Genomic DNA, 13,391 nt, shown 5'->3' on the forward strand with positions numbered 1-13,391 from the left:
TTTTTAAAATATCAAAAAATCTTGATCGTCATTTAGAAAAGCCAATTCTGAGATATTCGAATAGATATATGACAGATTGATTCAATTAAAGAAAGAAAAAAATTAAAAAAATATTACTATTACATAACTCATTTAGATAATGCCAATATTTATCTAAAAAGTCTGAATATAATTTTGTAACAAGATTTGATACATTCTTATATACGTTTCTTTATAAGTCAAGAAAGAATAGCAGAAATATAGCAGGATTTTTCTTGAATGAAAATGATTGTGACGATGATGATGATTGGAAAAAAGTTAATGGAAAAAAAGAAAAAATAATCATACTTTTTAAAAGCTCATTTCATGTATTACTATAGTAATAATAATAATAATAATAGCTGGCCTTTCAAACAATAGTGAGATTTCGTTTGATAATAGTAAATATATATATATTATATATAATATAAACGAATTATGAGACTAGTATAATAATAATAATCTTCGAATCTGTTTTCTCTCTTTTTTTTTACTTTACTTTAAATGGCTTCTTATTCTCACTTTAAATCTGTACAGAGAGGGGAGGATTTTTTTTTAAAACCAACTTATTAGATCGCCATTACCTGTATGATCTATAAACAGTGCATTAACACTCTATTAATATTTTTAAAGATCTGTTCAATAAGAAATAATTCGCGCATTTCTGTTTTTTTTTTTTTTTCATTTTAATCTCAAACATTTTTCAAAAACGTCGCATCAGTTCGTGTTCATTTAAATTACCACTATAGTACATTAGAAGTTCATTTGTATTTACTTTTTTTTTTTTAATAAGTAACTCTCGTAGCAGCAATAATCCAGATAGGCAAAACAATGATAGAAATGTTACAGTAATGTTCATCCTTCTACGAAAATAAGAAGGATTATTTTTTTACACCCTGCTTATTTTGAACATTATTATTATTATTATTTTTGTGTATGTTCCTGATAAGTTATTATAACTTTTTTGCAAAATATAAAATATATATATATATACACATATAGGTATGCATGTACATACGAGATTGTTTAACACTTGTTTTTTTTTTTTTAACAATTGATGTATAGTAAAACTATCAAGAAGAAGTTAAATGTCTAAGAGTTCACTTTTTTTTGACAAGAAAACAAAACTGAATCTAAACAAAACACTTAACACTTTTTTTTGTCTTTCCGCACAGTCGGTACTAACAGTCTTAAATTATATTGTTCAACATAATGTTTAGTTTGGATATTGTTTTCCTATTACTTTAACCAATAAGAAAGTAATAATTTGGTAGGCAAAATACGTTTTTTTTTTAAATTTCTTAATTAGTTTTCGAAAAAAAAATATTTTCCGAAAAAAATATTCCAAAAATTCTATTCTAATCTAATCTAGTTCATTTATTTTTAATTGAGACAAAATAAATTCTTTAAATATCATGTATGCTGATTTTGACACCCTATAAATATATTAGTCCCTTAACTATTTTTTGGATATAACATTATAGTTAAGTTGCCCAGTTCCAGAACTGCTCTTGTCCACTTACAAAAAACACCAGAAAACCGAGAAAAATTGTAGGATCGATGCGTTTTATAGAACTGTTAATATTTGAAGATGTTCAAGTTTTTCAAATGAACACACTGAAGTATTCCCAGTTCTACAAAACATGCAGGTCTTATATATAAGTTTTACGGGTTTTGCTGTAAATGGGCAAGAGTCATTTTGGAACTAGACGACTCAGCTATTATTATTAATTTCGTAAACTTTCCTGTAAAGTATAATTACTAAATGTAATTGTGCAAAGGACAAAATCTAATAATATATTATTTTTATATTTCATGGAAATATAAAGTATATATTAGATGAGGTAAATGTAAGAATTCTTTTTCAGTTGGATCAGGAGTTAAATTATTAAATTTTCATTACTTCAATTTCAATTATATATATATATATAAAGTGCTACTTATATTTAGTGCTTCAAATATGTAGCAAATCTTAAGAATCTCTAAAAGTAATATAATAATAATAATAATAATAAAACGTATTTTGCCTTTCAATCCAAATAAATTTCTTATTGAGAATTGATATTTGCCTGAATAACTTTTCGTTTGCAATTGTTTCAGACAATTAAAAGAAAAATATGAAATGTTCCAGAGTTCATACCGATTTTATATATAGCATTAGTATTTTTGTCCATTCACAAAGTTTTATTAAAAAAAAAGAAAAAGAAAAGTTCGACCCAGTTCCCTTTGAAAGTTTTGTCTCTGCGATTTTTTTGAAGAAACATAGTAAAGTAAACAGAACTTATAGTGTCTCCAACCGTCAGACAGAAAGATATATTTATGACTTTGTGTGTTTGTGCCTCTCACCTGGAATTTTTTTGGGTTGGGGTCGAGTCCTTCTTCTGACTTGTCCTTCTCCAAACACCCTCCTCTTGAAACCGAAGAAAAAGAAGACTTTTTCCATGTGTGTGTGTGTATGTTGCTGTTGGTGATATCCACTGTTCCTTACGTTTTTCGTTGTCAGCTAACGAAGAAGCGTTAAAGAGAAGATACAGATGATGGTGCTGATGAAGAAAAAAAACTTCCATTGCTGCATTCTCTCACGTTTAGGCTTTCCTGGTTTTCTTTGATACTTCATTCCACACTCCCTGTTGAGTTTCAAGTTTGGTAGTATGCGTATATATATATATACATAAACGTGTTGTATAGCGGGGTCGGTCTTCTAAGTATGATGCCCCCCGGGAAACCAAGTATACATAGGACAGGTAAGAAAACGCACGGCTGGCAATCCGTTTTAAAAACTCTGGCTTGGCTTGGTTAATGCGTTCTTAGAGAGTTCCTAGCCCCGTTGTTTCTTTCACAAGACTTTTGCCTACCTGTCTGGCGGTTCAGTGGAAACATGCCTAGCTCAAAACACCGCTAACTTTTTGTTTAGGTGTAGCAATTTTCCTGGATACTGTCTCTCAAAGTCATTGCAGAACGAACTGCCCCGATGAGACTCAATCGAGCACATATAGATTATTTCAGAAAAACGAAACAACGGATTTTTTTTTTTTTTAAATAGTCTAGTCTTACGTTTCACATATGATAGAGAAAGAGTTCATATTTTTCTTTTAATTTGTGAGTGCATGAGATGGTGTAGACACTGGTTATCTTTTACGAACATACAAACATACCCACATATGTATATGTATATATATGTATATATATTGTTTCTCTCGGAAGTATACATTCACAAGTCGTCAGTTGCTCTGGCCATGTATAATCTTTCTATTAATATATACTTTCATATATATATATATATTCATTTCATATATATAATAATCATAATGTGTCTTCTTAATAACTTTTTTTTTTAAATTACATATTCATATGATACACTCACAAGTACTTTTTTTATATCCCAAACATGGTTGGTTCTTGTACTGTTTTATTTTCGATTTTTGTTTTCACTTCTTAAAAGACTTTTTACAATGTCTGTTTCTTTTGTCTTATAGTGTTTATTATTTATTAATTCTATTTACAAAAAAGAACACGCACGAACTCGCACTCACATACGCACACGGGGGGAAAATCTTTTATTCAATATATATATATATTTATATTTAAGTTTTAATTATGTTTTCACACGTTCCTCAAAGCAAAGTTTTTTGAGTTTTTTTTTCTTTAATATTTTAAACTATACACAATCGAGCAGTCATCGTCACACATTTGAAAAAAAAAAAAAACTAAACACGATGCCTTCGGTCTCTCTTTTTTCAATACTTAATTATGTTTATCTTAATCTTTTGTACAACACTGTTTGAAAAAAAAAACAATGTTCAGTTTTGTTTTTTGGTATAGGAATCCATTTTAACATATTTTGAGAAAAAATGGCTTCAGTTTTTTTTTCTAAATTTGCACACGTTCATTTTTGAGTGTTTTTCTTTTTTGTTTCATGTTTTGATTTGTGTTAACTAGTATTTTGTGTTGTTTTGTTTATTTCTTTTTTCTTTTTGGACGACAGTTCAAAAAAACTTTTTTGTTTTTTAATGTTCCCGTTACAAAAACACACACAATCACACCAAAATATACATAATCACATATTCACTCGCGCAACTCACATTAAAGTATTTTTGTTTATATCTTTTTATTTCTCTACACTTCGTCTATGTTTTGTTGTTTATAAAGCACGCAGTTTTTTTTTGTCAATAACGTACTGAACACTCACTTCGCACACTCACTATGGAACTTATGAGAATCATAGTTTTTCAAAATAGTTATTTTGTCTTTAATGTATATTCTAAACATATACATTTGGAACAATATACTCGGACTGGTAGCGGACTCGAGGTGAAACAACACACTGTTTTGTTTGTGTTTATCGTGTAATGTTCACGATAATTTTTTTTTTAATAGTTCACTTCGCACAAAACTTATAGAATGCAAAATCTGCTGGTGGGGGAGATAAATTGCCCGGGAAGACACTAATAATGCCCTGGTGACACGATTTCTTGTCTTCCCCAATATCGTACGGTGTCTTATGTCCATCTTCATCACTTTGGTCGAAGTCCCTTGACACGCACGATAACACACCACTGTTTGTCCACATTTGAGTCTCTGCCACTCCGAGTACCTTATGTTAGTGAGCCGCAAGTGACTGATGCGCGGGGATCGACTGAGGGGACAACATTGGGGGGCTATGTGAATGTTGGCCCATCGGTGTCGGGGACCCATGCATTTGACTATCTTGGTGGTGTTGATAGCCTTGATGGAGTCCTGGTGTTGGCATCCCTTGAGTACCATCCCCTAACATACTTGGATCACCACCTAATGTATTTGGTGGTGTCATTCGTTTTTCTTTTTGTCGCCGATTACAGAACCACACACGAACCACTTCCTTTTCTAGTTGAAGACTGTCCGCTAAAGAAGCAATTTCCTGTGCCGATGGTTTTGGTTGTTTGTGGAAATGTTGTTCCAATGCACCTTTCACTGACACTTCAATGCTTGTTCGCTTTTTACGTTTACGACCCTGAGCAGCAATTTTGTCAATGCTCGTAGGCGATCCGGTGGTGGAATCCGCTTCTTCTAACCACTTTTGAAGAAGCGGCTTAAGTTTACACATATTTTTGAAGCTTAACTGTAACGCTTCGAACCTACAAATTGTCGTTTGTGAAAACACATTCCCGTATAAAGTCCCGAGAGCAAGTCCCACATCAGCTTGTGTGAAACCCAACTTGATTCTTCTCTGCTTAAACTGCTTTGCAAAGGCTTCCAGATCGTCCGACGTTGGGGTGTCCTCTTCTTGTTCATGGCGAGGGTCTGTGTTGGATGGACTGTTATTCTGCATGTCACGAATCGTGTGGTGAAGCTGTGGACCCGGGATCATTCCGTTCATGGCATAAGCGGGATGTTGTAACGGAGATCCGCCGTTCGAAGATGTGGGGATATAGTGAGACGACACAGGCGAATGCCACGCGTGTGGAGGCATATGTTGTGGAGGCCTTGGATGATGAAGCGGTACATCACCTGGCTGTGGTTTAAGTTCCTGAGTGTGAATCCCGGAATGTGGATGCATTGATGTTGCCCAATGTCCTGGATCGCTGGGTGGGATTCCAACCCACGGGTTGTGAGATAGCGGGTGGCCATTAGGACCTTGATGTTGCGGCGGCATGTACTTCATTTCGTGCGGTTCTCGAGGCGACCCGTAGCCCTGCGCGTTGATCACATTCATACCTCCGCCGTCCGAAACACTGTTCACCTCGGTAGTCACTGCCGTACTAGTGGAGATGTACGTTGTTGTAGCCATTACTAAGTCGCGCACCTGATCTGACTTGTAAAACGGAGCACCTTCATGCGTTATGCATGTCGCTCTCCCAGCACTCTCTCAGTTTCGATATGGCTACACCTCGCTTACCATGGAAGCAGCTGAACTGCCCCAACCCTCCGGCCAGAACCCCCAACTCCAGACATCAATAGCGGACGCGGATTGGCTGCCGGCCGCGTGAGTGGCAGACCTTCATACCAACATTCGTGACGTCACGCTGGAGGCTTTTTCTTATTGGTGCGCGGATCCCGCCCCGAGTGGAAATTCGGGCACAAATCTTTCGTGCGGGGAGCGGGGAAATTGCTAGGAGAAAGAGAGAGAGAGAGAGAGAAATAAGAATGAGAGAGAAACTAAAGAGTAGAACGCAACAAACATTGTGTGTTCTGTTGCTTAGGCTTAACCTGTGTGTGTTTCTGTGGCCAAGGAAAATACGTTACATCAAAAAACGGAAAATTTATATCATCCGGCTACTGAAAGCCTGTGTGAAACTATTTTCTCTCCACTGATTCATCAGGGCCAAGAATCAAATTACAAATTGCGTCTTTTTATTTGTAAGAAAATCAGCGAAAATAAATCGATTCCTTAGCAGCACTTGGGAGTAAAATTAAGGAAACTAGAACGAAAATTACTCGTAGAAAATGGTGCTTGGCACAAATCCCGGCAGATGTTACTTTAAAAAAAAACAATAATAATAAAAGAGCAGGAAAACGTCGTCTGCTTTAGTGAGCATGGCGGGAGAGCAAAAGGACACTTTTCTTAGAGGAGAGGGGGCGGACGAAGGTGAGTCAAAGAGAGTGGGGAGAAACTTGGGGGCGTGGCGTCTTCAAGAACAGATTGATGGCTGACTCTAAGATGCTGTCTGCTCTCTCTCTCTCTCTCTCTCACTTCCCCCACCCCCCGCCGTCGCTAACACTCCCGATTGAAAACAACGGCTATCAAGCTTCTGGCTTACACAATCGTCTTTACACTCGACGGTGTTGTAACTTACCCAGTTTCCTTCGGTACTGTCAGGGGCAGTTACAATAATAATACCCTCACTTTCCTATAAATTACCTAAAATTTACCCAAATTAAGGTAACATTAGAGCTATACTTACAAGATTTCAATCTCAAATTAGGCATAATCCAGAGAAGAGATGTAATACACTTGTTTAAATATACTTGGTTCGAGCCCTGACTAAGGTATGGCGTTCCTTAAAATAAAGGAGGGCCGGAGTAAGGTGTGGTTTACGGGGGCTATAGCAGTGTGGTAATTGAAGGGGGAAAGGGGTAAATTCCCAGGCACCTCTGAACACTTTCCCGGAACCTCGTTCCCTTTGTACTTTCTAGGGGGGAACTTGGTAATAACACCAAGCCTTCATGTGTAATTAGAAAAATTAAATTTATAAACAATAAGAAATCATCAGTCTTTCAACTTAGACTACTACTAAGGAATCTGTATCTAAATGGAATGTACTCCGAGAAGACAGAGAACGAAGTTACAATTACAACCACAAAATTACTATTATGAGCATACTTTATGAAGACGCTCTCACAGAGGGTCCCAAGCACGCTTATACGCTACGTACCCATAATTTTTCAAGTCTTTTGTGAGAAAAATACTGTGAACTGAGAAATCATAACCTTTTCCATATTGTACAGGGCAGTGGCGTATTTAGGATTTTGTTTCGGGGGGGCAATTGCCCACCTGAGTTTGAGAATTAAATATATTTTAATTGATTATTAGAGCAACTCACATTATGCTTTATTTTTTTGTTTAACTATGCTTTATTTTTTTTTCCAAATTATGGTTTATTATGCTTTATTGTTAATTTCAATCATTGTTTTACATTAGAGTACTCGTATACAATGTATAATATATTTACTATACATTAAATATTCTAAATATCTTGATATATTTATTAATATTTTATGCAACCAGTTTCTTTCATATTTATTGAACTTTCTACTTAATGCACTGTAAAGAGATATGCTTTACTCGAGTCAGTTTTTTCTATCACTTGTGTGCGCCTTAGAGGTGCATATATATACAGAAAGTAAAAGTAAAAGATGCCACCAAAAATACAGAAAGTGCTCAAGTTCAAGAGGTACACATAACAATATAGTGTGGAGTTCTTGTGTACTATTCATTGTTGGTGGAAACTTTTCTTCTTTTCCTTTTTTCTTTTCTCCACTTCAAAGGATTACACCGAAAGGTTTGCAGAAATAAAAATAAGCTCTTCATAGTTGCATTGTTATGTTCTCAAAGATTTTGCATTGTAAATATTGGTTTTAAAAAACATATATATTAACACAGTATGTTAAGCTTGCAGTTAAACACAATTTTCCAAGAATTGTTCTAATAGAATTTTCCCACAATTGTGCTATATATTTTAAATTATGCTTTATGCTTTATTTTCTAAAATTATGCTTTTAAAATTAGTTTCTTCTGGACTCTTAGATAGCCATAGATAGCTATGTTCAAGGTACCAACCATATGTGTGAATTGCTGTTATGCTTTTTATGCTCTTTATGCTTTTGGGTAGCCCTATTGATTATCAACTAATAGGTCCAGCTATACTAGGAAAAAACGTGAAACTCGTATGTCGGTGGAGGATCTTACCCCCCCACACACACACACAGGCAAATCTGAAATGACGCTCCTGCCAACACGTTGAATACTTGTAATGTAATTTTCTTTCAGGTGAAAACTAATTAATGTACTCCACTGAACATGGTATTTAGATAAAACTAAAAATTTCCATTAAAAAAAAATCAGTTATGAGTCTTCATCCCGGCGAAATTAGAATACCGTTAATTTTATAGTAATTATGTGTGATATCTTCAAATAAATAAAAGATAATTGAAATATGGAACAAGAGCGCCCTAGACAATATTATTTTGCGTGAGGTACCATTATCACAAGTCACCTAGTGGCTTTCCGTTTTCAGCTGTTTAGAAACGCGAAAATAAATGCCGATTTTCAAAATGGATCGAAATCGAAAGCAGATAAGTGAGTCGTGATAACGGTTTCTTATGTAAAATAATATTGTCTAGGGCGCTCTTGTTCCACATTTCGATTATCTTTTATCTATTTGAAGATATCACATAATTACTGTAAAATTAGCGGTATTTTAATTTCGCCGGGATGAAGACTCTTTAGCTGATTTCATTTTTTTTTTTTTTTTTGTTTTGAAAATGGAAATATTTAGTTTTATCTATGTACCATGTTCAGTGGAGTACATTAATTAGTTTTTACCTGAAAGAAAATGTTGAGACAACTTGCAGCTGGAATATAGGCCTACTGACTGCAGTCTTAATGGCAAGAATTGAAGACTGATGAATCTTATGTGATATGATACGTACAGCAATTTAGCAGTGAATCTAACCTTTTATTCCATTCACAGAAGAAAAAAGAAGCATCCTCTTGGCCTACCTAATTTCCCGGCCTACTTATTTCCTCCTCTTAATTTTCTTTAATCCAAACAATTACCTTTCTGTATAACTAAACGATGTGAATATTCCTTTGCTACAATAACTACAGTCTGTTATGTTGATATGCGTGCAAGTTGGTGTGGAACACCAGTTTCGCTTATTAGCTCCCCTTAGTTTTGGTGTTACTGACGACAGCTGACTTGAATCACAGCTAATAACGGTCGAAGTATAACCAAACCAAAGAAAAGGAAGAACCAAAGAAATTAACAACTAAGAAAGAGAAACGGAGGTAGTAGAATGGACGAAAAAAGGGAGAAAAAGAACGCAGTTCTTACATGGAATGAAATTTGACAAATATAGCATTATTTCTGACCATAGAACATAAGAAAATGGAAAGTCAATGAAATTCTTAGAAATGGTAAGAAGAATTATTGTTGTACTTGGAATGCGATAACAAATTCATTTCGGGGGTGGGCTTGAGCCCGATAGCCCCCCCCCCTAAATACACCAGTAGTACAGGGGTATTTTTCTGCGTGTAAAAGTTTCTTTTGCAATGCGTTGAGAAGTTACCACCTATATATATAGTCTGCAAGAGTACAGAGTCACCTAGTACAAATATATTTTAGTCACACACTAACTCCCCCCCCACCACGAAGTGCTCCAATTTCCACACTGGCCTCCACACTGGTCTCAACTGGCTGTCTACAAAAGAATCATGAAGTTACAACCATCATCATAAAATAAAATATGACCAAAAATATGAAAGATATTCCCTTAACTTTCTTCCTGTATCTACTTTCACAGAAATATATTAGGTGAAGTCATTAGGGGGCCACATCTTTTTTTTTTTTTTTCTTCACCGGGCCTCCAGATGGGTTAATCCAGTCCTGAAATAAAGAGAGAAATTTTGAATAAATATAATATTGCTTCTCAAATTGTCGTTCGCGGACCACAAGTGATCCTCGATGTTTGGCCTTGTGGTTCGCTTAGATTGAGCATTAACCCCCCCCCAAAATTAAATAAATAAATAAATAAATAAAAATAAAATTCAATTGTAATATGTATCTTCCACTATAATACTTAAAATAAAACAGATAGAGTACATAATTTAATAAGGTCAAAGATTATAGAAAATTTAATAGTTTATAAAAGGTATTCTTATAAAATATTCTTGACAGCCTACACTTATTAAAACTAATATAGTCTATATATTTATTTCTGTTAATTCAGTACCAACTTAAAATTAATGAAATTTTAATTAGTACTATTTTAAAAAAGATAAGCATACTGATTTTAACATAATAAGTACAAAAATATTGCATAATACATTTCCTTTGGAAGTCGACAAGACTAGAATAATTCGTAGAACATTTCGACTAACAGTGTTTCTTTTAGAAAATGTTCCGGGGGGGGGGAGACACACTTAGTATTAGAAGAGGTACATATTATTTTCACACGGTGCTATTCTATTTATTATTATATTATTGACGTATTATTTTGGTCTCCTCCGGATGCACTCTCAGAGGTCCGGGGGTCTGTACCCCCAAAAACATGTCTGGAAAAAACACTTCAAAATATTTGAAACGCTGCAATAGTATAGGCCTATAAATTGGTCCAAACTAATACTACTAGCTAGTTGAGTCATCGCTTATTAATTTAATTAAAAACCCATAGTTAAAGCAAATGAGATACATGAATTAAAGACATGAAGAACAGAATTAATAGCATTAAGAGTAGGGATGCGCACGAGACGAGTTGAGACAGGATTTTCCTGACAAAATTCGAGTCGAGACACAACTCTTACAATAGGGAAATATACATTTTTCGAGTCGAGACATCACTTCTACAACACATTTTCGAGACGAGACAGCCACAAATCTTGTCTCGTGTGCATCCCTAGTAGTTACATCATTCAGCTGAATACTAGCGTGTAGTCTTGTCGACTTTTTACTATACTATACGAAATAAGCAGTGGCGTACGCAGAATCTCATTAAGGTGAGGGAGGGCTCAAGCACACAGTCTCATATTTTGTCAAGGGGAGTAAACCTTCCACGTATTACTTTGTTCATTGTAAAATATGTCGAAATACCAGAAGGGCTTTTTAAATTTGGTCTTCACAGAGAGAAAACTATAGTCTCAGATTTCACTCCCAAGAATTTTATATGTAACTTAGGATTACAGAGTCTGAGTTACGGGTTGGGGTCACAGGTTGGATAATTTACCTCCGTCAGAGAATTATAAAGTACACTAATGTTACTAATGAACACTGGCGCAAATTCCGGGGGTATGAGGAGGACATGTTTCCCTCAATCTTATAACTGGCCGAACTGTTTCCTCAACAAACCTATTTGAATTTTTTCTTTGCGGAGAAATATGATGATTTGTGTGCGACTGCCACTTCATTTACATCGCCTGATATACTTATATACAACAGGTTCACCTCAGAAATCAGATTCATCTACCGTAATATGAGTCTCTCCCCCCCCTTCCTACCAGAATAAGCCTCAAATCTGCTCGCCTCCCAATGTTGAAACAACTCTGCTCCCCTGAACATTGTTTTTCAACTTCACAAATAATCTGAACATCACTTTAAAAAAAAGAAAAGAAAAGAAAAGAAAAGAAAAGAAAAGAAAAGAAAAGAAAAGAAAATATGGGAACGGTCTTACCCGTTCCACCAATGTTGAAGACAGATTTGCGCCGCTACCCATGAGACGAGGTGAGACAAGAAATAAGGTTTGTTTGTCTCGTCTCATAAATTGTTACGGATCTCCCTTCTCATCTCGATTTTCGAATAATTTCTTCTGGTCTCGTCTCGACTCTGAAAGCTTTTGTTGTCTCATTTGCAAAATGTTAACGTTTGATTTGTAAATTTTTGTTCAAAATTTATACTCTATATTTTTTTAATTGTTAAATCCATCTAGAGATTGTCAGAATCCTTCTGAGAATACATCGGCTCCGCGGTGGCTCAGTGGTAGAGCGTTCACCTCTGGTGCTTGGGAGTTCCTGGTTCGATCCCAGCTCGCGTCAAGTGAACTTTGTGGTGGACAAACACCGCGTGCGTGGGTTTCTTCGGGGTTCTCCGGTTTCCTCCCACTTCATCCCACCGTTTCATCCGTTTCTCATCATCACCGTCTCCTTTAGCCTCGCCGGCATAATCGTGGGACGTAAAACTTAAAGATTTCATTTCTTGAAATATTAATACATTTTCTTCATTCTGTTCGTACAATCACTTGATCAATTTATTGATTATAGCAAATCATGTAGTATTAAAACAATATTTAGTTAAATAACAATATTTGAGATCTAATAATTGGGCTAACTAATCTTACCCAGGAGATTCGACAAATTTTTAATCTCGTTTCGAATTTGGAAAATGCAGTTCTCGTCTTTTCATTTCGAATCTCGTTTCGAATTGTTTCAAAATTTCTTTTTAGTTAAATAACAATTCTTAATTATGAGGAAAAGGTTTATTTTGAAGGTCCACAATAGTATTAGCCAGGGATACTTGCAGGATTTTTTCCAAGGGGAGGCAAAAGAATGTCTCCAACGAGAAGGCAAGAATTTGGACAAACAAGCATAATCGCGAGTACACACACAAACTTTGATGCACGCGTTCACACAACACATAATATAGAACAACAGTTATTTACACATTATTCTTATTAACTACAGTAAATAGACTAGAGTGCTATAGTATTAAATATGAATATATTACGTACCATAGTATGTGAAAGCAAATTAGTATGTTTTTGACATATATTTCCAAGAACTGTACAACCTTCGAAAATCCAAGGGGAGACAAATGATCCTCCGTTGCAAGCAGCCATGGTATTAGTTAATAATAATAATAATAATAATAATAATAATAATAATAATAATAATAATAATAATAATAATAATAATAATAATAATAATAAATGTCCAAAAATGAGAGATTATTTCGAGCTTATCAAAATGACATGTTTACATCCTCATGCAAAGTTTTCCACAAAGCAGACCAATTTTTATGGCCCGATAAAAAAATATATATCACAGCCAACAAAATCAGGTACCAAAACACGCCATAAGGTAAAACTGATTGTAAAATTTATTCCCAACAAGCTATTTATTATGATACTAGGCAAAGTGATGATCAATAAGAAAGAATGCTAGACACCTAGCATAGTGGCTCCAA

At 34.9% G+C, this 13,391-nt stretch overlaps 1 protein-coding gene across 1 annotated transcript; it reads right to left on the reverse strand.

Annotated features, from left to right (window-relative positions):
- Positions 1-685: 685 nt before the first annotated feature.
- vvl (ventral veins lacking) lies at positions 686-5,905 on the reverse strand. Its single transcript, XM_081760543.1, has one exon. It carries the CDS (start codon positions 5,783-5,785, stop codon positions 4,619-4,621), a length of 1,167 nt encoding a protein of 388 aa, XP_081616669.1. The 5' UTR covers positions 5,786-5,905; the 3' UTR covers positions 686-4,618.
- Positions 5,906-13,391: the final 7,486 nt, after the last annotated feature.

The sequence above is a fragment of the Thermobia domestica genome, chromosome 5 (genome assembly GCF_964235325.1).
Source record: "Thermobia domestica chromosome 5, izTheDome1.hap1.1, whole genome shotgun sequence".
In the NCBI taxonomy this organism is placed as follows: Eukaryota; Metazoa; Arthropoda; class Insecta; order Zygentoma; family Lepismatidae; genus Thermobia; species Thermobia domestica.